At 48.4% G+C, this 27,958-nt stretch overlaps 3 protein-coding genes across 5 annotated transcripts in view; 1 reads left to right on the top strand and 2 right to left on the bottom strand.

The window, feature by feature from the left end:
• Positions 1-27,958, top strand: part of LOC144101920 (uncharacterized) — a 192,279-nt gene that overhangs the window by 156,969 nt on the left and 7,352 nt on the right. The gene's annotated exons all lie outside the window — the stretch shown is intronic.
• LOC144101918 (uncharacterized) lies at positions 3,841-6,213 on the bottom strand. The gene has a single exon (XM_077635138.1). The coding sequence runs from the start codon at positions 6,088-6,090 to the stop codon at positions 5,254-5,256; it is 837 nt and encodes a 278-aa protein (XP_077491264.1). The 5' UTR covers positions 6,091-6,213; the 3' UTR covers positions 3,841-5,253.
• LOC144100442 (uncharacterized) lies at positions 24,893-27,128 on the bottom strand. The gene is made up of 2 exons (XM_077633399.1): positions 25,409-27,128; positions 24,893-25,175 (listed from the first exon to the last, which is right to left on the bottom strand). Exons 1-2 carry the CDS (start codon positions 26,913-26,915, stop codon positions 24,937-24,939), a joined length of 1,746 nt encoding a protein of 581 aa, XP_077489525.1. The 5' UTR covers positions 26,916-27,128; the 3' UTR covers positions 24,893-24,936.

Here is a 27,958-nt window from a genome sequence, read left to right as displayed (position 1 = left end):
CAACAGCTACAAGCCGCGGTTACCGCCATCGAGCAGCACCTTGCCGGCACCGGCCTAGTGTGCTCGCCCGCCAAATCTGAGCTGTTCGTCCTCACACCATTACGACCGGGACGGAAACGCGCTCCCCGTCGGGAGTGCGATCACATCAAGATCATGACCGCATCGGGGCAACGCATCCCCGAAGTTCCCAAGATCAGAGTCCTGGGCCTGCTGCTAAACAAGAGCGGCCGCAACGACGAGACCATCAACAAACTTACCACCAAGGCAATGGACGCCATCCGGCTCATACACCGAGTCTCGACACGACGGGCGGGCATGCGTGAAGGCAGTCTCGGGCGCCTCGTCCAGTCGTTCGTGATCAGTCACATCGCCTACGTTGCTGCCTACCTCAACTGGCAGGTCACTGACAGGAACAAGATCAACACGCTGATCAGACGGCGTTGGGCTTAACGGAGACCACGAGTACGGCTCGGCTCCTGCAGCTCGGCGTCCATAACACCCTAGAAAAAATAGCCGAGGCGCAGCTCACCGCGCAAATGGAGCGCCTCTCTACCACCAAGACGGGGCGCAGTATACTGACATCCCTGGGTTACAACCCCCGAACCCCCAGCCGGCAACCATGCGAGATCAGCGAGGAGGCGCGGGCTCACATCCATGTGGACCCCATCCTGAAGAACGTGCACCCCGAATACAACCAAGAACGGCGGCAGGCACGGGCCCAGGCCCTCATCGAGAAACACGCCCAAGACCCGCACGCCCGGTACGTGGACGCAGCGGAATGCAAACGAGAAGGCTTCGCGGCAGTGGTCGTTGCGGCGGCTACCGGCACCACGACAACGGCAGCGAGCGTGCGGTGCACGGACGCCACAGACGCCGAGGAGGTTGCCATCGCTCTGGCGATCTCCGAGGCCGAGTGTCACACCGTGCTCAGTGACTCGAGGAACGCCGTGCGCAACTTTGCCAAGGGGCGAGTGAGCGCGCCGGCGGCCGCCATCATCGGCAAGCTCCAGCCCCAAGACTGCCGCAGCACCATCCGTATCAAGTGGTTCCCGGCGCACGCGGGCGAGTGTGCATCCTCGCCGAACCACGAGATGGCCCATTCGGCGGCGCGAGCGCTTACCCTCCGCGCCCCCGAGAGTGACCGTTCCGTGTGGTGGTTCGAAACCAAGGACCGCGTAACCAGTTATGGCGAAGTTACCATGTGTTACCGCCTAGCTCGACGGACAATGCCGCCTCCCCACCCGGCACTCAGTCGGGAGGAGGCCGTCATCCTAAGAAAGATACAGACCGGGTCACTCCTCGCCCCGGCAGTGCTACACGTACTTCACCCAGAACTCTATCCGAGCGATGTGTGCAATGTTTGTGCAGCTGGTCCGGCGGACCAATGGCACATCATGTGGGACTGTGCCAGGTTCCCGACCGAGGCTACCTCCAGGATATACCCGCCCGAACTTCAAAGTGCAGTGCAGTCTGCAGACAAGGACATTCAACTATGGGCCGTCCAGCAGGCCCGGGGTGCGCTCGAAAAGCACAAGCCTCCCGTCCCACCACAAACGGGCCGAACGGGGGTAGTGCAGAGGAGGGCATAACCCCGGGTCGACGCTTGGCCAACGTCACGACGCGTCAAACCGTCGGTTGCCGGCATTTTCAATAAAGTTTTTCCTACCTACCTAGTAGCAGACGACGTCGTTTGTGTTTCTCTTTTTTTGTTTTATTCTTCACATTTCGTAACCTCTTTCAGTGCTTACGTGTCATGGCACCGCCTTGATGTTTACGTCACGCCTACGTCACAATTTGAACAAAATGGCGAATTGTCGAGAATAGGGCTATGGTGGCTAGAGGGGGAGGTGAGAACATCGGCGGCCGCGGAGCGAAGCAGGCAATCATGCCAGCAGCGGCGGCGCTGCTGTCGTCACTTAGATCGCTTCGCTCACGGCGGGACGCGGGGAGCGGCTGCAATGCTCGCTGCCGAGCGCATGCATCCGCGGGTGTTGCAGAAAGAAAAGTTATATAAATATAGTCACTCCAAAATGAGCGGTTGACGATGACTCTTTAAATCTATTCACGGTAAATTGAGGTGAAACGACGTACTGTACGGTGGCTAGTATGGGCTACGTGCGCCGTTGCAGACGACCGCCGATAACAGCATAGGCTCCGTACACTGGTCAGAGGGCGTTAAGGCGCGCTCACACTGGCGGGAAGCTTCCCGCGCCGGCACAGCGTCAACGTCGACGCTGCCTCGCAGCTCCTCGGAATGACGCTCACACTACGCGCGTTTTCTCGCTGCGGTTGTCTTGGAATGTGAAGAGAGGAGGCGCTGAGGGAGGACCCGAACGAGCAGAAAGAGAAGGGGATAGTCACGTGACACTAGAGAAGACTGGAAAGCGCACCCTGCTAGCTCCCCTCCCGTCGCCCTGGCAAAGCAGCCGCCGAGTGCCCCGGCCGGCCGGGGCCGGCCGGCCGGACGCGCGCAGCCTCCGCCGACGGGGTCACTGAGCTGGGACCGACGTCACGGTTCACGGTCGGCGCCCATTGGCTGTCCTTAATCACCGGCACGGGAAAAATAGGTACCGAACCCATCGCTCCGCGGGACGGGAGAGCAGGCTGTCCGCGGGAGAAAAACCGGCTTGGGCGGGAAGCGGCACGCGGGAAACGCCCGGCGTTGCGCGTTTTCCCGCTAATGTGAGCGCCCCTTTACGGAGCAGCGCCGCGCTCAGCGCCGCCGTGGCAGATTCCGCCTTACTGAGCCGGCGGGGGCGGCAGGGCGCAAGCTGCCCACTTGCTCTTTTCGCCTTCATGTGCACGGCCAGCGTCCGCTTTCGTGTTGCATCCATGGTCGGCACGATCCTTTGCTATGTCCCAGGTGGTTTTAGCGGGGTTTAGGCCCATTAAGGGTACAGAAGAATATTTTCATCCAGCCTCTCTGACGAGCGGGAAGACGTTGTACGACGCTGGACACGTTTCCTTTGTGACGGAAGTTGATGGCGTGAACGTGCGGGCGAAGTGCCGCTCTCAACAAAGGAAACAAGTTTGCGACGTTTCTTTGCACGTGAGAGAAGTTGTGGCATTTTTAACGTGGCAACAGCCACTGCTGAATACGGACCCCGCTGTCGGCGGTGCACGTTTTGTATCGTTCGTAGCATGTGGATTCGCGAACCGCTTTTCAAATCTCCGTGAGGCTTGTTCCAGCGACATTATCATGTGCTTGAATAAGCAACATCGCTTCTCAGGAATATGATTGCCTTACATAGTGGAGTTTTTCAAGTCTCTTAGGAGGGTTTGTAAAGGTATTGTGCGGTGGGAACGTAATTAATCATAATATGCGGGCATCACGTGCGAACGTTCTCTTGTTGTTGGGTGGCTAGTTTGGCGGTCATAGTTTGTGTCAACTGTTGCATTTACATTGTGTTCACCGCAGATAAACAAGAATGACCGCGAACTGCAAGCTGGAGTTCGCAGTTGCAGGTACGGCGCTGCAGGGTCTTGCAAACACTGCGCGGCTGTTGTGCTGCATGTCAACTTGCACGACGACATCTCCTGCACATCTGAGAGGCAGAGGTTGGGAAGACCAGCAAAAAAAGGCCGTGTGGACGATAAAGCGTCGATTGAAGAACTTTTTGGTGGTAAGCATTGCATTTCACTGCTGAAGGAATGGAAGTTAGATGTACCTATTTTAATTATGTATTGCCCGACATTTCGGCATTAGTTAAGAAACTTATTGCTTGTTACGCAGTGGTAGGAGACAATAATGCTTGTGCTTTTCAGTCTGTTTCCACAAAGCATGCCCCAGCTTTATTTCAGCTAATGCACCTGCATATTTTCTTTCAGCTAACAAGCACCCACATGGTAGTGGAGAGCCTCCCAAACCGTTGGACCCAAGCTTTCTGATAAAGCACTTCCCTGACATTCAATGTCCAATGTCTAGAATTTTGAAAGCACAAAATGAAAATGATGAAAGTGCATGCAAGGCAGTCTTGCAAGATATCATAGATAAAGTAGTACTTGAAGAAGAAATAGAAAAACTCAGGAGTCTTTTGCAAGAACCAAAAAAGGCTGTGCACTCTTTAATGGTCACAGCAAAGTTTCCAAAAATATTAATTAAAAAAAGGAGTACGAAGAAGAAATGCCAGCAGAAGTGGCAGCGTACTACGCCAAGAACATAAAATGCTTAAGTGTTCTGCACCTATGTGCACTGACAAAGGGGCAGGCTAATAATCACAGGTAGGTGCATCACCTCCTTGTTCATATGTCCCCTTGGAGACTTGCAATGTAATGTATCTCCTAATTATTCTGTTAAAATTTATAACAGGTGGCACAGAGAAAGAAGATTAAGAATAACTTGTTCGCAAGCACACATGATACTGAGAATACGGAAGCATCCTCAAGACCTCTTGAAGACAATTCTGCATCGTCGAGGGTTTTGCTCTGAGGCCACATCATATGGTACGTTTTCCAATATCACAACATCGCACGTTGGGCTGACTGAAAGTTTTCAGGCATGAAAATGGAGCCAGTGGCACGCAAGAACTTTGAGGAGAAAGTTTGTGCAGATGTGTTAGAGGTAAGCTACATGTGTACAACCTGCTTGACTTAAAAATTTGTGATTTCACATTTGGTAGCCTCATTGCTTTCATATTTGCACATGACCATTGCACTTTTATTTCTGCGTTTGCATTATTTGTATTGTGTACTTGTAGGACATACGCTTCAGAAAAGTACTTTTTCTATTTTCATTTGCTTCAGAAAAATATTATTTCTTTTTCCAGACTGGACTTGTGGTCCATACAGCCCAGCCGTGGCTTTGCGGAAACCCTGACGGGCTCTTTGAAACGGCAAAGGGTGTTTGCCTTTTAGAGATAAAGTGCCCGTTTTCAAGACGGAACAGTGACATCATTGATGTAGAGCAGGAGGTTACATTTGTGCCGTACATTAAGTACAAGAATGGCAAATTGACGCTCCTTGCAAGTCACCGATATTACACACAGGTGCAACGGTTAATGTATGTGTGTAATCTCAATTAATGTTTTTTTTTGTTTATTCAGAACAACAAAACTTCACCATCATTGTAGAGAAAGACGATGACTTCCTATGTTCAGCTGTGCGAGCACTGGAGGACTTTTACTTTACGTGGCTGCTCCCCGCCCTTGTCAAGTCCTCGAGAGTGTGATTAATCTTTCGTTTGAATAAAAAGATGTGTGAAAATGAGAATATAGCGTATGTCTGCTGATTGTAGATGGTGCAGCACTTCAAACCTTACTGTTCGGAGCTTATAATAGGCGGCTGGAGATTTGCCAAGACGCAGCAGACATGAAATACGTCGCTCATCACTGCAATCAGCCCTGTGGGTATGCGTGTGTTGAGGATGTTGAACATCTTTATGCACTGGATAATTCTTTCCACATGAATTCGCACCTGTGCAATTCGGTACGTCTCATGCACCTCACTTTCAGAAAATTGGTCCTGACCTTGCAAAAATGGGGGCATCACTAATACAGCCCGTACCTCTTCAAGGCCTGCCTTTATACCCGGAAACCCCTTATCCGCCATCACAACATCGCCTGGTTGCACTAGGTCTAGAAACCCAGAATCCACTGTAATAAAGGAATCTGACAACCTGCCTCTGTATGCCTTTGAGCCGAAGCAGACTGCACCACATAGCGTGATTCCAACAAGGAATTTCAGAGTATATCCTCCTTTGTAATGTGAATACAGCACACGCTGTTGCTGTACAGTGTACGGTTGTTCTGTACGGACTTCTCTACAATCAATTATCATGGAGCAGTCCTGGTAGTGAACTTTAAAGCAATTTGGCATTGTTTGCCTGATGACATGTTCAGGAGGGCGATATATCCACTTCTGCGTGGCAATGCTAAGTGTTTTAAGAACACTCTTAAAATAACGAGAGACTGTGTTCCTGGACACACAGAAAAGCACTGCAAGAGATGAGTAAGTGATCCCAAGCTTAAGCTTCATCAAAAACAGCACAAGCCTATCGGTTATTGGCACATCACAAGTTCGCTCAGCAGAACGGGGCATTATGCTAAGCAGGAGGGCATATATGTCGGGGGACACGCCGCACAGATCCTTCATGGCAGCTGCACATGCTTAGACACTGTCGTATCCTGTGAAGCAAGCTATCCTGCTGTCTCTACCAGACTGGTGGGAAACCACTGCAGGCTTGCACTGTACTTCCGCGTCGCAAACAATTTTCTGGTTGACTTGAGTGCACGCCTCATTGCCTCGTGCCGAACACAGGAACACCGAAAATGTGCCGGAACATCTTCCAATGTCGTCGGTTTGGCAAGACTGCGTAGAAAAGAAAAAAACAGGTATCAGTCATAAAACTGGACAGCCATGTCACCTGCACTGCAGTGAGATGCATATACATAAATTAGAGGTTAAACACTTTAATTCACAGTGACGAAAGCAGGCAGTAAACTGCTGAAATTTCACACTTAAACTCTGCATGTAACATGTACACAGAGACGGCTTTGCATCAAAATAAAGAATGGCAGTGTCATTGTTCCATGCCCATCCCGGTTGCTTACCTTGTCTTTTTGTGCAGCGTCAACAGCCATGCAAAGTACCTCCAGGTTGGATGGCTCTTTATTCAGGGGATCCGTTTCAGAGGTGTCTCCTTAAGTGCTTGATGCCGTGTCTTTTTCGCTAACAGTGGCAGATGCCTGCTTTGGCATTACTGAGGCAGACGATGCCCTAGCCCTCCTCCTCCTATGCAACCTGGAGCATATGAAACATTCGAAAATTCATATTCTCCTTGTGGTCCTTCTTCTGAACGTTACATAATGAAAATTACCAGCTGCATTCAAATTCTGCAGACTAATTGAACTTAGAATTGCACACAGTAGTTCAAATATTGAATTCTTATAGGTGGTTCACAGTGCTAAAAGTCATTTCATACCTTTCATATCGTGCAAGCTGCTTAGTCGCATCGACGTGGCTGACCCTGTATACATCCGGGAATATGGTTGGGTAGTACCCTGGATGCGATGCGATTGTACTCTTCTCTCCGTTGACGAAATGCTTAGAGCATATTCTTGTCCTCTCATTCGGCACCCACTCGGAACCGTCGGCCAGGCTGAAAAAGACGACACAGCATAGTTTACACCACAAAATCCTCAACCCACAGAGGGCGGAGGCAGACAACATGCATAATGTTTCCCTAATTGGCCTGCTATTTTACAGAACACAAGTTGTTTACACTACGGAGAAGTGGTCTGCGCACACCGCATAAAAGTTCTACTGGCACGCTCTATCATGTTTGCCACACTTTTCGCCATTTGCAGGGCCCAAAATAGCTTTGACACGTGAGCCAACCGCACTCCTAGTGAATGTGCATGCACGATAACTTCTTCCGTACCCAACCCGGTGCGCCGTACGAACGTTCCTAGGCAAGTGCAGTATGTACATACATGTGAGGAAGTTTGTACGTAGGCGTTACTAAAGAAGTACAATCGAAGAAATGCAGCGCGGACAAACGCCATAGAAAGTTAAGTGCGGCGATATATCCGCGATGAAAATGACACGTATGCGTAGGTACATATGCTCGAGGTTCGAACAAATTTTCCGCAAACTTCAACGCCCGGAGCGCGGCGAGGCGTTCACATTTAAAATTACCACTCGCGGTATGAAACTGCTAAACGTACTATGTTGAAAAGACGCTAAGACTGGTTTTAAATGCGACAAAGAACTTACTTGATTCTCCGCACTGCCGTGATCCACTTCTTTCGTCGATCTCTTTCGTACGGCCTACCTGGAAATCTGTACAGCTTAATGCCAAACTGTCCTTCGCGGCTATGGCAATCCTTCACGCAGCACTACCGACAACTGCTTTTTCTTTTCGCATTTTTTTGCTGAGGCCACCGCCACTACTACTGCTTGCCATCGTTGCAACGCGACTGAAAGCGTGCAGCCGGTGCAGCTGAGCGCGGCAGCGGTGCTTCCATTCAGCCGGCCCACAGACTCACTGGAGCGGCGCTAGGTGGCGCAAGGATCGTGACCAAACTTGACTGTACGGAGCCATAGCCTCCTTTATAGTATAAAGGAGGCTATGACGGAGCCTATAGGGGAGCGTTTGTATTTCGTCTCTACCCATAGGCAGCCGCCGCGGCGAGGATCGAACTCGCAACATCGTTATTAGCAGTGAGACGCTGACGTTTCTAATTAGCTGTCGAGTGGGGCTCACTGCCCTTAGATCACACGCGCCAGAGTGGATCCGAAATGTTCTGTCGAACATGTGCTAATTAATGCTTTTTATCACCTACTGTTATGACCAGCTTGCTCCCAGTAGTATGGTCGATTCTAATCAAAGTCAAGCGCAATTTAGCACGTTATGTTTTGAGGCTTCAAAGCTTTCCGAAAAAAAAAAACATCGCATTTAGGCAGAAAAGAGTTTATTTTAGTTTCGGAAACATGCGGCAAACCACGTGAAGATTTTGCAAACAAGCAACAGATACTCATAAAATAAGATTATAAGCTCAAGTAACACGTCGCATCTTGAGGAAGTGCATCCTCTGTCTCCTTGCCTGCATTGCCCGGTTTTGAGCTTTAACAAGGAAGTGCAGCCTTGTTAGTGTATAAAACTTAGACTGTCACATCTTCCCTGTGTTGAGGGCAGCCGACAAAGTTTAGGCTGTTTCGTGTCAGGCAAGAGATCAGATCAAGGTAGCTGTTTGCTTTTAGCTTGTTGTGACTAAAACAATAAGTGAACGAGTCTTCAACCTTCGCAACAAAGGCTTGGAGGTCTTCAGAGGGGTAAAGTAATCCACCCCTGTCAACTTCCTTCGTGAGGCAGGCTTCTTTAGGTGCCTCACACCCAGCAGGGAGCAGCAGTGCTCTTGAGCACTCTTCACATTTTGTCTTGCTAAGCATCTTGCGGGCAACATAGCCAGTGACATAATAAGTTATTCTTGAGTCACTTCTGGCAGTAGCTGTTGAAGTGTGGTCAGAAATCATATCGCATGAATTAAGGAGTTCATGTACCTCATTAAGGCATCCAATGTCCATCAGCTGATCAAGCTTTGACTGGGCTTCCTTTGAATTTTTGGATTTCCCTAAGAGGCTTTTGATTACGGCTGGTGACACATTTCCGTTGCCTGGTGCTTTTGCTAAACTGCAAAAAGAGAGACAGTTTGCTGAAAGCAGGAATTGGGTGGGGGTCGGGTGGTCGTTACTTCCGGACATTTGTCTTAAAATGCCAAAAATATTTTCTAGCGGGTCTTGGCTCAAACGTGCCGTTAGCAAATATTTATAACCCAACTTTCCTGTGATATAGTCAAGGATTGATATTGTACTGCTTAATGTGACACGTAGCCCCTCTGCAGTTCCTTGACTGATAAAGCCTAGCTTTACTTCTGCTTCCCAAGCATTTAGGTAGCGAAGAAAATTCTCCACCTCACCAAGAGCTTGCGATTTTGGACGCATAGCATCGCGGCTCCACCTCTATGTCATTGCAGAGATGAGCTTAGACATCCTACGTATAAACGATACTGTTGGTTCACTGCAGCCTTTGCCACACATACTTTCAATGTCATTTTTGTATGCCGACAGCCCCCTTAGGACCTCATCACTGAAAAAAGTGAAGGCATAATTTACTTTCATTTTTTCGAACCCATTGGGTTCTATGACCGCCTTTGTCACGTGAGGCATTGCTTGTAGTCTCACAACATTTCTGTTGTCGCACTTCCACGCCTCTTTCACCACATCGGGCCTCACTCTTCCTTCTGGTATCTGAAGGCCGGTCTTCACAACGCTGTTTCTGACACATATCACCAAGTGCGGAAAATCCGACAGGAAATGTAGGCTTCTACTGTCATCTACTGGGTGCTTGACTTTGCACACAGTTTTTTTCTGGCTTCCTTTGATGCTGAACTGCCTCCACATACTTCGGTTCCACGAAGCACCATCTGTTGTCACAAAATTAACAAACAGGCCAGCTTTCTCAGCAGCTAATGTTGCATCCAAAATAATCTTTGAAAGGATATCAGCGTTCACGTTGCTGCGAGAACCAAATACTCCCAGTATTTGCTGGAACTGGCCGGAAAATGGCTGAAAAAGTACGACTAAGCCATGATCACATCTCTCCATGGTTTGGTCTGGAGAAGTGTAGGCCCCCAAATCAACGAAGCCCTCAATTAACCCACTGCTGGTGACCTTCAGATTCTCAGAGAGCTTCATCTCATCTATCAGGATTCCTCCGTGCCTCTCATATTCATCCATAGTTTTGGTTTTCTCCAAAACTGCGGCAAGCACATTTTCATTGAATCCAAAGCTGCTTTTATAGTTCTTCATGTATTTAAGCAAGCAGCTCTTGCTAGGAAGCACCATTATTTTGTGCCTCCGAATATGCTCATAGAGCTTCGGGCTTTTGAGCCGCATCAAAATACACTCAAGTATCCACTGTTGGCTGTAGCGCATGCCTTGGGTCCCCTTCCTATTTGATGCTTTGAAGCATGCTCGCACTTGTTCTTGCTGCTTTTCAGGCAGTCCAGTGAGCCTGTCTTCGATTTTTGATGACGAAATGGCAGCATTTTCGTCTTTCATCCTTGAAAGAACTCCCTCTAGGCTACCCACCTCTCCCCTTTCACGCCGTAACTGCTGGTCACGTCTCATCAGCTTTTTTGCAGCGCTGAAGGCAGGGGTCACTTTTGCGTTCCTTCTTTTATACGATGCCTGATTCAAAAGCAGCTTCCTCAGGTATCTGCACTGAATGCACGCCCTTTCATCCAGCGATGCGCCTGAGCAGGTTTTGCTGTGGACATTATTCCCGTGCATTCTGTACTTTGCTTGAGACAAGCTTTGATATTTTTCCTCCACAAGGTTTTTCTCAAAACCGCAGCATGCGTTCATGTTATCTACTGAGTAACGCAGCTTTTCTACAGACTCGGCATCTGGCAGGTCCTCTTTTTTCAAGCACACACCTTGCACAAATACTGAACAGTGGTAATGAGTGTCCTCTGCAGAACATAACACCAGCTTCTTGAAGCACGCACCTTCTCTAGCCTGCGCGAAAACGCTAAATGCCACAGTCCTCGGGGCTCCTTCGAGATGACTTTTGGACCAGTACTTGCTGGGTAGCTTCTCGCTAAGTAGGTAGTCCAGTCTGTCCAGGGAGCATTTATCGTAGTCTACTGCGTCGTCCGCTGTTGCGTCGCTGGTGCCTTCGTCACTTGACAAAGCCATGTCACGCTGCGCGCCGTCGTCTACCTTCCTTTTTTTCCCCACTACCTCTCCTCTTGACGTCCTTGACAGACGCTTTTGCGGGAGCTTCTTTGATAAGTAATGAGGCGTGTTGGGAAAGATTGTAGGTACAGCATCTTCGCTGAGACATGGTCGGCCGCGGGGAATCTTGACAACACCACCATTCACGATATGCGTATAGTCCCGCACGATAAATCTCGGTTCAAAGTGCAACTCACACAGCACTGAAGTTTTCTCGAGAGGTCTGTCCGCTCGTGGAATTGCTCGCTGCCACGCCTTGAACCTTTCTTCATCAATTGCTGCACTGAAAACTGATCCTTTCTTGTCTTTCTTCCTCAAGGAAACGTACCCACTCGCGCATCCCGGTGCAAAGCAATGAGTCTGGCGCTTCGAAGGCCTATCCGTCGTCGATCATGTCATGACAACAATTCAACGTTAACAAGAACAGTAACGACAGAAATCCAGGAACACGTCTTCGAGCAAGCTGGCACAACACACGACCGAGATTCTTCCGCTGCTCGCAGTGCTGCTGCTGAAAACAGGCAAAACAGGCATCTAACAAGCCACACGAGCGCCACCTGTCGCTAGGATGAACTACTGCGTCGGTTGCGCCGCCCACCGCGTTGCTCTCACCTCCCCGTCTAGCCACCATAATAGGGCCCCAGGTTAGTTTTCAAACTTCCCATTCGAGCCATGCATTGCAGATGGCACATTTTCCTTCTCCGTCGCCAGGTGGCAGTGGCGTCGTATCAGGCTCCAAGTCCCTCGCGTCGTCTGCTCGCGGAGGCGTAGTTTCGCTGCGTGTGAGCCTTATTTTCCGCTCCGTTTCATAGAATAGATGCTATAAAACTAGACATTTTCGGCGGAAAAATTAACTACGCAGGTAAAGAGAATGGAGCGACACCCAATACTTATCTCCCTGAGTAATTCCGCGAATATGCTGCGCTGGGCTCGCGTATCACACGCGCGTGCTTTGTATGCCGCTTTCTCGAATGCGGCCAGCAATGAAGCCCACCCGCCATCTCGGGTCTAGCAGCGCGACAGCAGTGGGTTGCGCATTATCTAGAGCTTTGAGCACCTTTAATGTGATTCAAGTTGTCAGCCACCAATAATAAAACAAGCGCAACAATTTTGAAGCCCTCAGCGAAGTTTCTAGAAATCTTTATAGCAAAGTTTTTAGTGATGCAGCTGCAAGGTATTTTATGCTAGATGGGCCGATGCAGATCGTATATCAGACGTATAGAAATGATAAAAGCCAGGAGAAAGTAACGATGAGGGGTTCAGCGGCTCGCAGCTTCCCTCCCGTTTTTTTTTTGTGCACTCAAGCGTTCTAGGGCGATATAGGACTACAGCCGATGGTTGCACATAGTACGCATTTGCCATAAAAGAAATCATGCATAACATGTGGTCCAGACTCCAACAGCATAAGCTTTTGAAAATTCATCTTTTTATTAGGCTGCCTTCACAGCACTTTCCAAATAGCGCTACAAGAGTTTGGCTCTCTTCCTAGCTTGCTTAACATTCACACTAGAGCTTTGACGCTGGTGTAGAAACTTTGCATAAAAATACATGCGGGTGGTTAAATAAAATTTGATAACGCGAGCACTCAGCTCTTCATAATGAAGGCTGCATCCTACTCGAACTAGAGCGGTTTTTGAAAGCTCCTGTAGAATATTCCAAGAGGAGGGAACCAGAAGTTGAAGTAGACAGAAAATGGGATACCTTCATAAAGTGTAGAAGGGACGCATCCTATTTGATTAATGAGAAAATTAGAAGAAAGGGTGCCCAATGGATGTCAAAAGTAAATAAAAAGGATAGAAAAGCAGCCCAAAAATTCTGGAAACATCTAAATGCAATGAGTAATAAAACTAGGCTAGAACAAAGGTTTATTGTTACAGATGAGGGTATTCGACTAGAAGGGGATGAAGCAATAAAACACATAGGAACAAGGATGACGGAAAAATTTTCAGCAAAGCACGTGGTACATAATTTATCGAAGGTTATCTGATTGGTGGCTAAAAGCAAGACAGGAGTAAAATTTCACAAGACATGGCTAGGTGGCTTGAGCCACCGCCCGATGTAAAGGGTTCATTTTGAAACAGCGCAACAAAGACGGGACGTGGAAACTGAGGTGTAAAGACAAACAAGCGCTGACTAACAACTGGGTTTATTGAAAAAAACACGCAAAATATATACATAGTTAGGAAAGATTAATCGCCACCATCGTCAACTCATGCCACATGTGACGCCAGATATCCAATCTCCCCTTCGGAAAGGGCGACCGATGGGCAACTAATGCACGTTGCGCCTTTCTCACGTATAAGAAAAGCTTCAAAAACTTCTCGCGTCATCTTATCACAATGGCGAAACACGATATTAGTGTTCTTATAGTCGGGGGTACATTTGCATTTCTTGCAACGGAATGCACCTTTAGTGAGAGGGTCTCCTTCTGTTTTTCTTTTTTCGTACTCTTTTTCGTGTTTACATTTGCACCTTCTTTGTTGCGCTGTTTCAAAATGAATACGTACCAACTTGCCCAAATTTCTGCTTTGCGTAAAGGGTTCAGCCGTATCCATCCATCCATCCATCCATTGGCTGGGCGCGCCGGCAGACGCGGCGTAAGCTGTGCGCTGCGGCCCCTTCTGCGGCGTCTTGGCTGTACGGGTTGATTCTTTTTATTCAAACAGGGGTCATTGGCGCAGTACGGCACAAGATAGGCCCCGAGGTGTTTCGGAACGCTTGTAGTCGCTTGACCGTCCCCTCCGTGTGCGCGTCAGGCGAGTTGCAACTGCCGCGCACTCCACAAGTTCGCGTGTATGTCTGGCCTGGCAGCTTACACGGAGTCTACCATAACTTTTGTTCTTCGAATACTGATAAAATATCCGTCGTCATGCAAAGGTAATAAAAAAAGTCCTTAACCAGACGATGTGTATTAGGCAGTGGAATCGCGAAAGCATGCTGTCAGCGCGAGAACGAAATAGATTTACGCGGAATGCATGGACGCGCACAAAAATAAAGCACAGGAATGCGTTCGGGCGCGATTCCAAATGAAAGTCTGGAATCGCAGAGTCGAGAAATGTTACAAAGTCGGCGCGCTCAAGGGGCCCCGCGTACGCAAATCGCAACAGCTGAGTGCAAGACTGGGATTCGAACACCACTCAGCGCTCAGTTTACTTCTCTCTGAACCTTTTCGTTGTGAGCAGGCAGGCTATCACTGACCAAAGTTCTGTTGTACAAGCAAAATATTTTATTGGTGTTGCACAAGGATGAATACATTTTTGGTTATGGCAATAAAAGGCCGTGAAACATGCCAATAATTGGACAGGAATGATGTATATTATAAACCACTGATGGCAAGTGCAACTCAAATGCAAAATATGTCAACATTTATTTCGCGAAAGCAACCAGCAGTACTGCTTGTCAGTGTCACAGACACCTGCGCACATTTAGGTGCTTCATCCTTTGACGCCTTTCATCATTTGATTTGTTTAGGCCCTTAATCAGGAAGTGGAGCCGTGTTACAATATAAAACTTCACAACCTTGCACTTTACTTCGCCTTCATGGACTGTGCATCCAATTGTTTTTGTTCTGGTCCTGAGCAGTGACAGCACATCCAGAATGCTGTCAGCATGTAGTTGATTCATGCTGAAGCAGCCCGTAAAGGCACTCTCTAAGTAGTTAATGAACTCAAAGAGCTCTTTAGATGGATACAGCAGTCCACCTGTGTCAGCGAAGCTGGTAAAACCAGAGTGCAGGTCTGACCTCCCCTCTGCATTGCTCACAAGCAAAAGAGTGCGACATGCATCACATCCAGTTTTTTTCACAAATTTCCTGGTGACATATCCTGCCATGTGATAGATAAGGCGCGAGTCACTTCTTTTTTGAACTAGACTTTTGTGCTCACTGGGAACACCGTTGCCTTTCTGGCTGGCAGCATCCTGTAGGGAATCAAGGTCCCCCCTTGAAATATAGCTGTCAATTGTGTCTTCCAAGGTTGTGGAATTTGACAGGTCTGTGTTTCCTGTGTCAAGTAGCGCTGTGAGGACTAGTGGCTCAACACTGGCACCATCAACAGGTCTGGCCAGGCTGTAAAAGCTGAGGCAGTTAACAGTTATCAAGAACTGCTCAGGTGTAGGATGGTCATTACACCCTGATGACTGCCGTACAACCCCGAACAAGTTTTCAACTTGATCCTGGCTTAACTTGGCCGTCATTAAGTACTTAAATCCAACTTCTTTGGTTAAATACTCCAAAAGTCGCAACACTCCAGACAATGTCACTCTAAAGCCGACAGCCGTTGTCTTGCTGATGAAGCCAACCCCGTTGACGGTGCACTCCTCCCACTTAGTGATGTATTCCAGGAAAGCCGACAACGCAGCAGCACCTCTTGAGTTTGGCCAGAGAGCTTCAGACTTGTAGCGCGATGTCATTGTTTTGGATCAGTTCGTTGATCATTCTGAAAAAAATAAAGATCTGCTGTCACTACAGGTTAGAGCAATACTATTTTCACAACTGAAGACAACCTTTTGTCGCACATGCTGCCTTATCACATGCACAGATTGAGAGTACAAAACACGTTACCTGAAGAATTTTTCCATAGCATCTATGGCTCCTTTTCCATAACTTGATTCAAGTCTGTCCTTATAATGATGCAAGCCACGCAACACGCGGTCACCGAAGAGCTGGAACGCGAGGGTGACCCGCATTTTTTCAAAATTGTTTGGGTCCAGATGGCTTAAAGTCAGCCCTGGCATCGCCTTCAGCGTCACATTATCTTTGTCATAGTTGAACGCTTCTTTAACAAAATATGTTGAAACCTGCATCATAAAAAAGAAGCACATTGTTAGTAACTTTGCAGGATAACTATGCTGGAACACTCAAAACAGATAAAATCTTACTCGTCCGTCTGGTGTATTAAAGCCACCTTTCAGCAGTAAGTTTCGAAGGCCTTTCAGTAGATGCGGGAAGTCTGAAAGGAAATACAGGTTCCTTTTTGCGTCAACAGGATGTTTCACTCCGCACGTAATCTTGCTGGCAGATGCCTTAATGCCCATTAGTGTCCACATTTTCCGATTCCATGAGGCACCGTCACAGGTCACGAAATCTACAAAGAGTCCCGCTTGCTCAGCCAAAATCACGGCTTCAATAAGTATTTTGCATAGCAGGTTTCCCTTGACATTTCCATTCGCTGCAAATGTTCCTATTATCTGCGAAAACCGCCCAGTGAACGGGACAAACATGACAACCATTCCATGGTCGCATGGAAGCCCTGCATCTTCGGGAGGTGTGAATGGGCCGAGATCAACAAATCCACGCAACTTTGCACACTTTTCCATTGATAGGTGCTCTGACAACTTCATTTCATCAATCAGAAGGCCCCCATGACGACTGAAGCTGTCCATTTTGCTTGTTTTTTGTTTGAGGATTTCCATCACCTTCTTGTTGAATCCAAAGCCACTTTTGTATGCTGCAGTGTACTTCTTCAAAGTGGTGTTACTTGGAAGTACAAGAATGTTGTGCTTCCTGATGTGCCTATAGAGTTTCGGGCTCCTCATTTTCATTAAAATGCACTCAAGCACCCATTCTTTAGTAAAGTTCATACCCCTTGTACTCTTTCTTTTGCAGGCATCAAAGCAGTGCCGCACGCTTTCCTGTTGTTTTTTGGGCAACATAGCAATGCTTTCCGCCAAAGTCTTCTTTTATTGCAGAATTTCGTGCCTTCATGCTCTCGATTTGTCCCTTCAGGCTTATTAGTCTCTTGGACAGGCGCCTGTGCTTCTGCAACATAGACCTGAGCTTTTGGCCCACTGTCGTGATTTGCTTGTGACGACGGTTTCTGAGCCGAGACATCCGTGTCAGCAGGGTCTTGCACAGATAACGGCATGAAAGGCATGGGACTCCTGAAAAGAAATTAGGTATTTTGTTAAGCCCTCATGTCACACACCAGTTAGTCACAATTATGCAAGGAGAGCAATATTGTTTGAAATAAGAATGAATGTCAAAAGTAGTGAAGCTACTACCAAAGCTCATTGCAAAATACTTGAGAAATTTGTCATCACTTATCATTCTACTTATGCAAGTGCACTATACCCTGAAAGGGCTTTATGAACAATAAAAGGTTTTGTTCACATGCTTGAGCAAACACACCTGAGTAATTTGATATATTTTAGTAATATTAACAAAACTCCTATTCCAATTCTTATCACAGCACTTTTGCATTGCATATGCCTCGGTCAGCGATACAAAGCAACACAAATTGCAAAATACGCTTGTTGCTTAATTTCTGGACTGTTGCTACTACATGTAGCGCGCATCTTAATCATCGTGATTAGGCTTTTAACCTAATCTTGCCCTCAGTAGCACAGGGCGTGACCTTCACAGTTTACTGCACATGAAATAGTGTACTACTCTGCATCTGTCACTTCGCTTCACAAATTTACCTTTGGTTGTTGTCATCCCTGTGCATGTCTTGCTGTGGAAGGCCCCATGAATGACTGTTGTTTTTTCCAGAAGTTTTGCAGTGAGATCTTTCTCTAAAATAGCAGAGGAAGAGTGCGCACCAGGACATGCAAGAAAATCGGAGGCTTCAGAAATGACTCGCTCTGCTTCGAGCACAGTCTTCGCAGCACCTTCAGCAACGAGTTTTCGCTTGAGGAATGTTCTGTACGTAATCTCGGTCCCACTCAGGCTGAACAGAACAGCCCTTTCAGAGGTCACCGTGCCAGAACTTGCTTCCAAGCTTGACAGTGCATAAACAGTGCCTTCGTAGTCGGAAAAATTATGCACTGACCAGTACGCTGAAGGGGTCTTCAGGTCCCTGAGATTGTTTAAGTCAAGAGCTGGCCATTGCGTGCACTCCACTGCCGACTCGTCGTCGCAGTTTCCACTGTCGTGCACGGCCGTAGGTACACTCGTGCAGGCTTTCTTCCTTTTGCAGCCCGGGCTTTCGAACACGGTAGACGTGCCACGCTTGCGTGGTGCACGTTTCGGGGGTGCCTTTGAGCTCAAATACTTCGGCGTATTGGGCAAAAGCGTGGGCACTGCTTCCGGTGTGAGCGCGGGCACTCCGCGCGCGATTCTCACTTCTTTGCCGGCCACTACGTGCACGTAGTCACGAAGTATGTACCGTTCTTCAAAGTGCAGCTCACAAACTGCGCAGTTCTCATCCAGAGGCTTGTCAGCGCTATGGAGGTTCCGCTCCCAGGCTTTCCTTCGAACCGCATCTTTCGGGACGCTGAACAACGACAGCTTCTTCTCGGCTGGGACGCCCGCGTAGCCGGTGCGACATCCCGGTGCGTAGCAGTGACGATGCCTTCGATTAGGCATGCCACACACTTTGATGGTAACTGCAGGATAAAACAGTGATCACAAAAGAACGGGCTACGCAAAGAAAACCGCCGCCGCTAGCTGCTCGAGAACATTCCTGACGCTTCGTCTGCTCCGGCGCAACCCAATCCACTTAGCCCACTTCGACCGCAGCGCCACCGCAGCATTTTCAACGCGGAGCGCCTCACCTCCTATATATAGTGTACTAGAATACTCTCTAGTGGCGCGAGCGGCGAGGCGCAGGCGAGCCGTTTTCTAACAGACGCCATGAGATGGCGCCACCGCAACTTTTCATAGGCACAGGAATTCGCGTAGTTTTGAAAAGGTCGTCTGTCATCTTGCTTTTGTCATCTCATTTACTAATAATAATCGCTCATTTATTACTTCTTGCTGTTCTCCGCCTGTCAGTTACAGTGACTAGGCTTGTTAATTATTGAAACGCGTCCGAAAACCACGTACCTAAGCAAGGATACAACATTCCTACTGTCGCTTCGTCTGCTAACCTCAGACTTGCAGAGCGATTTTTTGGCGCAAAACACCATCGCAGAATGACAAGCGGTCAGCATGACATACAGAGCAAATTATTTGCGCGACCATTGCTGTGGTTTGAAGATCAAGACCCGAAAGCAATGCCATTTAGTGTGTGTACTCACAGCCATTTATTGTCCACACACTTTCAGAAGTAAACCGTTTAAGCTAAATTTTCTGCGGCATTTGGAGCTCATATATGGCTCAGAGAAGTCAATGGTCTTGTAAATATGATCGTTTTACCGCTATGATGTGAGTTTTGGTGTTGTTTTTGATGTAGTAATAATTATAAAATTGATGTCACAGCTATGTACACATGAACACCATATGAAGCTTTTATTTACAACTGACTTCAGTGCAGAAATGATCAGAAAAAAATCTTGTTTGCAAAAATCCACAACTTCCCTGCCATTGCCTTGTTCAGCACCTACTCAATTTAAGGTGCTTTGACGCCTGCCGCTTGCTGTCGCTGGCTTGATTAATGCTCTTCGTGAAAAAATGCAGACGAGTAATTAGGTAAAATGCAGTTATTTCTGCAGCTATGGTATGAGCGTGCTCAGGGCATCCAAGCTCAGTTTGCTGCTTTTGCTTAGCAAGGTCCAAAACATCAAGCACACTTTCAGAGTGCAGCTCTGAAAGGCTAAAGCAGGTTGTGAATGACTCTTCGAGGTCAGCCACAAATTTAAACAACTTGCTTGAAGGGTAAAGTAACCCACCATTGTCCTTTAAACGGACAAGCTCGGCCATGTTTAAATTGTCCGCTGCCTCCTTGGTGAGCAAAAGAAGGTTGACACCTTTCACAACCCGTTTTTAGAACGCATTTTCGCGCGACAGCAGTACAGCTGCAGCGTCGCCAACAGAGGCAACTATTTTTTCTGTGCACATCACTCCTTGGTAATAAATGTCAGCACAAACTTTGCCTCCGACAGGCTTGAAAACCACAGCTCGCTCATGCGTAATCACAAGCCTTGCTTGCATTTTCAAAGAAGACGTCGCAAAAATTAACCCGAAACGTTCGTCCTCAAAGCGGCACCAGCTCGTCGAAGGAGCGAGTCCACGGAGCGCCTGAAACGAGAAAGGCGAGGATTCTGTAGCAGCCAGCTCTCCCGGCTCTTGATGTTCGTTGTCAGCGCTGTTCACGTCCTGACACGGCTTCTTGCTTCGTGGTGGAATTGTTTGACAAGCAGATCTTTTCCTTTCAGTCCTCTGTTTAGGGGTTTTAACAGAGAGGTAGGCTGGACACCCAGGCAGCAGCGTCGGAATGGCACCGGGAGCTAACGACGGCTTGCCTCTGGGTATACGCACTTCAACGCCGTCGATTACGTGAACGTAGTCGCGCAATATGAGGTGGGCTTCAAAATGGTGCTCACACACTGCTGATAGTTCCGTGAGGCTCTTGTCGTCCCTTCGCATGTTCCGCTCCCACTTCCCTCGCAACTCGTCGTCTCTTGGTGCGGCAAACAACGATGCTTTAGGCGCGCCCGGGTAGCCGGTGCGGCAGCCTGGCGCAAAACAGTGGGAATCAGTTCTTCTTTTCGCCATAACTTCGTTAAATTCCCTGACACTGATGCTACATAGTTCCTGCTCACTGCTATCTCTACTTAACAGCAAGATACGAACGCTAAAGTAAAATTAACTGCGTGACAGCGCGCGCGCGAAGCGAGCTAAATCACACACCGCATTGCCATGTGCTGCCAACGCGCGCGCCGGAGGCTAGGAAAAGGCGCAGCAGCGTCCCTGGCGGCCGTCAGTGTCAACTCGCTTCAGCCGAGCTGGCCCCAGCAGCCACCGGTCGCGCCACTAGAAAGTATTCTAGTTCACTATACCTCCTAGCAAGCGCGGAGCCGGTACAGTGCTCTAGAATATGGGTAGTGGGTTCAGGAGCCGACGCGCTCCATGCGATGCGGTGAGGCGGCGAGTGTCGACAGGTCCCGGATGTAAGCGGTGGCGCTGTTGTAGCGTGGGCTGTAGGCTCGGCGCGCCCGCGCGCGCGGCTAGCAGTCCCGCCAAGCTGCCTGCAGCTGTTTGTTGCTTTTTGTGCGGTGCATTTTTCCTCTTTGTGAGTTCGCGGCGTTAAGACTACGGTCATGCCGAATCGTCGGCGTCAACGGCATTGTTTCGCTCCCGGTTGCAAAACGGGATACCAGTGGACGAAAGGCGATCAGCCGTCGCTCTTCGCTGTGCCAAAGGATGAGAACCGACGGAAGCAGTGGGAACGCAACCTTCATCGAAAAGATAAGGTTTTGGACGAAACCTGCTGTGTGTGAGAGCTACATTTCGAGCCATCATGCATTGTGAGGGACTTTATACACATCATTGACGGCAAAGAAGTCCGCATCCCGCGTGGAAAGCCGGAACTTATACCCGATGCGGTGCCAACTTTGCTGCCGAACGCGCCGAGCTATCTGTCAAAGAAAACACCGCTACAGAGACCACCTAGAAAGAGGAAAAGCACAAGTACATATCCTAATGAGGCGAAAAGACCACAAAGTAATGCTTCCGACGTTAACAAGGAATCGAGGTGTCCGGGCATTGACACTGAGAGTAGCGTGTTGGCGAACGACCAAGACCCTTGTGAAGTTGACAAAGCATCTGTGCCGGACGATTTTTCTAAGGTGGATGTTCCTTCAGAATACTGGAGTTTTATGTTTTGACAAGGCTGCATTTTTATGTTAAATCAATCAATGAGTCGCGAGAAGCTCGCAGGAAAAAGAAGCTTCATGCTAAGATGGGCAAGTGCTCATAGTCGCGCGGCTAAATGTACTGTGCAAACAAGAAAACACGGCATTCCTTTGAGAAATTCAAGAATATGTCTCACACTGTGCATAATTGGAGTGCTGCAATAAAGGAGTGCTTTATTTTATAAAAGTTATTTTATCTTGTCTTGCATTCATCAGCGTTTATACATCGGCGGCAATTGACCCTTCGTTTTGATGAAAAAAATGCATGCATCAAAACAACAATTAAAACAGGGGCATGAAATCTAAAGTTCGACGAAAACTCGTCCGGTCAGGTAGAAGATTCATGTAAAAAGGAAAGGAACGCCGACCAAAGGTTGTTAGAAAAAAAGACGTTTCGGCTTCCCTACGGAAGCCTTGATCAGAGTTATCAAGGCTTCCATAGGGAAGCCAGAACGTCTTCTTTCTTAACAACAACCTTTGGTCGGCGTTCCTTTCCTTTTTACAAAACAGAGGCATGCATACCACACTTAAAATTATCGCATTCACATATAGTACGCTGTACACACAACGGTCTCTAAGTGAAGCGTTTTTTTTTATTCCAATTTCTTATTGCCCCGCCCCTCTACTAAAACACTTCCGATGGCTCAAGCTGGAGTACACTCGGCCACGTTTGCCGACAGCTTCGAGTTGGCCGCTGGATAACCCCGACGATCGATAGAATGTTTGCTCCTCTCCCTGTACGCAGCCTTTCCTATGGGCGGCGATAATACTAGTATGCACTAACGTTGAAATATGGGAGCCGTACCTGCAAAAGAGCACGATCAGCGTTGCGAAGCATTAACGGGGCCGCTCGTCCGCACCACCGCGCTATCGGCTGTTGGCTACTACATCTAATTTTCTTGATTCGCCGACAATATCTGTGTACAGCTTCACCTATTTGTAGGACCTGTTTTAAAAGACAGAGCCTTGCTTATTTCTCCGACGATTCTATGCACAGCGCGCATCCACGGCGCGGCGCGTCGCATTTCATACAGCCCATGCTCTGGTGGCGCCATCTGGTATCGTCGACACAAGTCGCCTCACCGCTGGCCGCTCCCTGAATCCACTACCCATATTCTAGAGCACTGTAGAGCCGGTTATTCGGCCCACTCGAAACCTTTCTAGTACACTCTAGCCTGATACGACTACAGCGCCGCTGACTCGCACGTGCGGTGGCAGTTCCGCGCACCACAACGGAGTTTGAAAACTAACCTGGTCTAGTAACATTGCGCCCAAGGAGGTTGCGCTATAGAGGCTAGAAGGTTTACCTAGTGTCGTGACCGGACAGGCGGGGGTGAAATATCTCGCTATGCATCGACAGATGGCGCTGCCGCCCGCTGGCGTGCGATGGGCGTCGCAGCCTCCAAGCCTCTACGGGTGAATGCTTCTTTTTTTTTTTCCGAGGAATTCTGGTTTAGTTGGTTGCTCGCTTAGGGTCTGTTAAAGAAAGTGAGAAATCTTCCGCAGGCTCCTTAGATGGTCAACATGTTAGCGCGCGCCGCGACATAACTGAAGTGTCGCCGATGAGCGCTACACGTCGCGCCATAAACACTAGCTGCAACGCAACAAGCGCGGCTTACTTGCAGACGATGTCGAAGGGGAAAAAAAAACTGGACATAGAACAGCAGGGTGGGAAGTCTTTATTGCAGAGAGTTTCGCGCAAGCATGTGCCGACAAGGGACTTCCTGAGGGCTCTGCGCGCTCCGCACGGCTACTGCCACCGCCTCATTTTAAGAAGCTTTTTTTTCTCTCTCTGCGCACCGCGCTCTTTGTTCACTGCTTTTACGAAGAAATGCAGTCTTGTCAGTGCGTAAAACTTAATCAGTTCTGTCGTAACTTGACGACCATGCACTTCGCAACCAACGTCTTCAAGTCCCCGCCCCTGAAGAAAATGCAGGAAACTAATCATACTATCTGCTTGTAGCTTGTTGCGGCTGAAAAAAACCGTAAATGCGTTTTCCAACTTTCCTACCAGCTCCTCAATTGGCTTTGCTGGGTACACTAAGCCTCCATGATCAAAAGTTTGAGTAAGCGAGGCATTTTTGTTGGACTTAGCTTGCAGAGGCAAGGTACTGAAGCAACTTGCACATTCAGGGCAAGGAAACCTTTTAAGGAGTTTTCTCACTACATAACCAGCAACATAAAAAATTAACCGTCTGTCACTTTTTTTGTCCACACAACTGGTATGATCCCCCTCACCACTATGCTTGTCGAGTACCTCTGCAGCAGATGACAGGTCTCCACCATCTAGCAAGCCATCCACAAGTTCAGTAATTCTTGCGTTTTTTTCTTTGGGCACATCTGACGGCTGCAAGAGAGCAGTCACAACTTCTGATGACACATTTGTTCTTTTTGGTGGCTTTGCAAGGCTGTAGAAGGCCAAATTATTAATAATGATCAAAAACTGTCCCACTGAAGGATGATCGTTGCAGCCGAAACACTGACGCACAATTCCAAATACGTTTTCCATTCTGTCTTGACTCAGGTTTGCAGTTAATAAATACTTGTACTGCAGTGATGTTGTCAGGTATTCTAGAAGTGACAGTGTGCTCTGTAATGTCACTCGCAGCCCAAGCGCAGTCCCTGCACTTAAAAAGCCACCACCATGCTGTGCAGCATATTGCTCCCATTCTCCCAAGAAAGCAATGAAATCATTTAGAAACTGCACACTTCCTGATTTAGCTCTAAGGCCTTTTGTTGGGACCCTAGAAGACATGACAAAAATAAGTTTCTCCATGAGCTTTACAAATTTCTCCGTTGGTTCAGTGCGTGAGTTGCAGGTTTTCTCCAAGTGATCCCGATAAAAAAAATCCCTTTGAGTACTTCCTCACTAAAGAGCTGGAATGCCAGATTTACCCGCATTTTTTCAAATGAATTTGGGCGTAAATGGGCCTTTGTGATATGGGGCATCACTTTAAGCGTGACAGATTCTTTGTCCAGCTTCCAAGCTTCTTCAATTACATCCACATGGACATGCCCACTCGGGATCTGTATGCCTTTCCCCACAAATGCATTCCGAACGCATTTCACCAGGTGGGGAAAGTCCGAAATGAAGTGAATGCTTCTTCCCTTGTCAACAGGATGGGGAACTTTGCACTTGATCTCTGTGCATGAAGCTGCGCAAGGGAGAAAGCAGAACGAACATTATTGACAGACTGAAAAAGAAGAACTCCTGGCTAGTTTTAACAGAACAGCTAACATACCTTTGACGCCAAACAGCTTCCATAAGCACCGATTCCAGGGAGCACCATCACTCGTCCAGAAATCGACAAACAGGCCAGATTTCTCGGCCAGGATTGTGGCCTCCAGAAGTATTTTTGAAAGGGTAGATGCCTTTACGTTGCCCTTAGCTGCAAATACTCCGAGAATTTGAGTCCATTTTCCTGCAAATAGGGGAAATGCACTGTGAGTAATGTAATAATGAGCATCAGCAGTGTACATAAGGTACATTTGCTAACGTGAACTGCAGCACAAATATATATATATATATATATATATATATATATATATATATATATATATATATATATATATATATATATATATATATATATATATATATATATAAATATAAACAAATATGCAGAACCATAAGGTATTAATTTCATTAACGCACCTTGGAATGGCTGGAACATAATCACAAGGCCATGGTCACTCAGGGTTGTCTTGCTGTTGTTGTCGTCGAATGGACCAAGGTCCACAAAACCACTCAGTTCCCCAGATGATGTCACACTGATGTTTTCAGACAGCTTGATCTCGTCAAAGACGAGACCACCATGAAGGCTAAATTCTTCCATTTTCCTCGTCTTCTCTTTAAGCGCAGAAAAGACGCTACTATTAAAACCAAATGTGCTCTTAAAGCCCTGTAGGTACTTGGCTAAGCATGACTTGCTTGGCAAAGCCATAATTTCGTGTTGTCTTAAATGTTCATACAGCTGCGGGCTTCGCATCCGCATGAGGATGCACTCCAGAATCCATAGCTGGTCATAACGCATTCCCCGGGTTGACTTCCTAGAGGCTGCCTCAAAGCATGCTTTGACCGCAAGGCGCTGTTTTGGTGGGAGGCCACTGATTTTGGCTTCCAGCACAATCGTTGGGATTGACTGGGTTAATTCTCTGAGTTCTTGAACACTCTTGTTGGCTTGAGACAGTTTTTTCTTTGCCCGGAATAGGTGAACGGATTTTCGCTTCCGGGCATTTTTTTGCTTGAAAGCCGCTGCTCGCTTCTTGCCCCTGTTCATATGGTTTAGGATAAGCCTTCTAGTGTATTTGCATCGAAGACAAGGCTTTCCATCGGGCGTTATCACAAGGCAACTTTTCGAGAAGAACGATTTCCCATACTGGGTGCATTGGCCAGGTGAGATAGGTTCAACCTCACAGCCTGGGCAAAGAAGCAAATTATCGGTCTTCCTCAAAGCTGCAAGGGCGTCCTCTTCACACTGTACGTGAAGCTCATCAACTTTAATGTTTCGGCAATACACTGTGCAAACATAATCTGCAGCTGCGGCACATGTCGAAAATGTTACGTGCTTGGTTACGCACACATCACCTGGCTCAGCACTTGTGTGCCACCCAAAGCACAGAACTTCTGGGTTGTTCGACAGAACAATTTTGCTGCATGACGGTGAGGGCGGGACGATGTCTTTCAACGGATGCGGTTTGTGCGGCGGCATATCTGATGAAGTCTCTCTGCCACCAAAATCTGCGGAGTCGCTGTTTGTTTGGCTGCATGATGCCCAGCGCTTCGGGGCTGGTGTACAGTTGTCCGCTAAGTTTCTCTTCTTCCTTTTTCGTGGGACAGGCTTCGTCATGTAGGAGGGAGCATCCGGAAATATTGTCGGGACGGCGTCGTCGGTGAGCGCTGGCCGCTCGCGATCTATTTCCACAAGTTTCCCGTTTATAAGATGCTGAAACGTCCTTTGAATATATCGTTCATCAAAATGCCTCGAACACACAACACAGCTGTCATCCAAAGTCTTGTCGTCTCGTTTTATGTTCCGAGCCCACTCTTGCAAACGAAGGGGGTCCGACGGGGCACGGAACAACGACACTTTTTTTTTTGACGACTTGTAGCCTCCGTTACAAAGTGGCACAAAACAAGTCCTACCTTTTTTGGTCGGCATTTTCACGTGCAATGCAGGTAAATCACTCTTTGAGCACAATCAGCGACGGGAACGACACAAAGTCACGCACGAATCGCGGCCCACGTGCATTTCCCGACGGAGCGAACTGCGAGAGAAGCGGCGCGCCCAGCTCGCCTAAAGGCTACAGCGCCACCTACGCTATGCATCCGAACAGGTTTCACAGCGGCCTATGGATATGGCGGCCGTTCACGACACTAGTGGTGTCTTCGACTGGTCGCTCCCGCGATCCGGTTTGGATCTGGCAGAGTGGGAGCCGCTCTCGCTCCGAGCGCATAGCGAGACTGGTCAAGCCGAATGGTCTGCGAATTCTTAGAGCGGAAGCGCAGGAGGCAGAAGGGGGCCGTCACTTCCGGAACCCCGCCGCGGCACCTGGCGGCACCGCTGGTGTCAACACTCAACAGTAGCCGCACGTGGTCGCACTCAGTCTGCGTCGCAGTCGCCGCTTCTGCTTCACACAGTGGCACGCTGAAGATTTCTTTAAACATCGCCTTGTAGACAGCACTGTCCTCCTCGTCTGAGCTGCTGCTGGAATCGCTGTTGTCATGTGCTAGATGTGACAGCAACACAGACGGCATTCCAAGCGTAGTTAACCGGCGCCTCTTGGACATTTTTTTTGTTTCACACAGCGCGGCCCACGCAAAACACAACTCAGCAAGGACGCTACAAATGCGTGACTACACCAAAAGCCGACACTTGCTTCTGCCTACAAGTAGGGAATGCCGCGGTTAACTCGCACCGCTTCCGCGACGTAGCGGAAGTGGCTCTGTCACGTGAACACATCTCGGAGCCGCTCCGACTTTTTTCTCGGAGCGCGTCAGAGCGCTCTGAGCTGGAGGCGAGCGCTCAGAAACAACCAGCCGAATGTAGTCAGAGCGCCCGGTTTCGACCAGCCGAATGTGCGGCCGCCTCTCAGAGCGCTCTAGAGCGATCTAAAGCGACCAGTCGAAGACACCATAGGTAAACCTTCTAGCCTCTATAGTTGCGCCGAACCAACGGCCGGTGATGGCGATACGGCCGTACAC

This window comes from Amblyomma americanum, chromosome 8, assembly GCF_052857255.1.
Source record: "Amblyomma americanum isolate KBUSLIRL-KWMA chromosome 8, ASM5285725v1, whole genome shotgun sequence".
Classification (NCBI taxonomy): domain Eukaryota; kingdom Metazoa; phylum Arthropoda; class Arachnida; order Ixodida; family Ixodidae; genus Amblyomma; species Amblyomma americanum.
The sequence above is the reverse complement of the archived record's forward strand: the minus strand, read 5'-3'. Positions and strand labels throughout refer to the sequence as shown.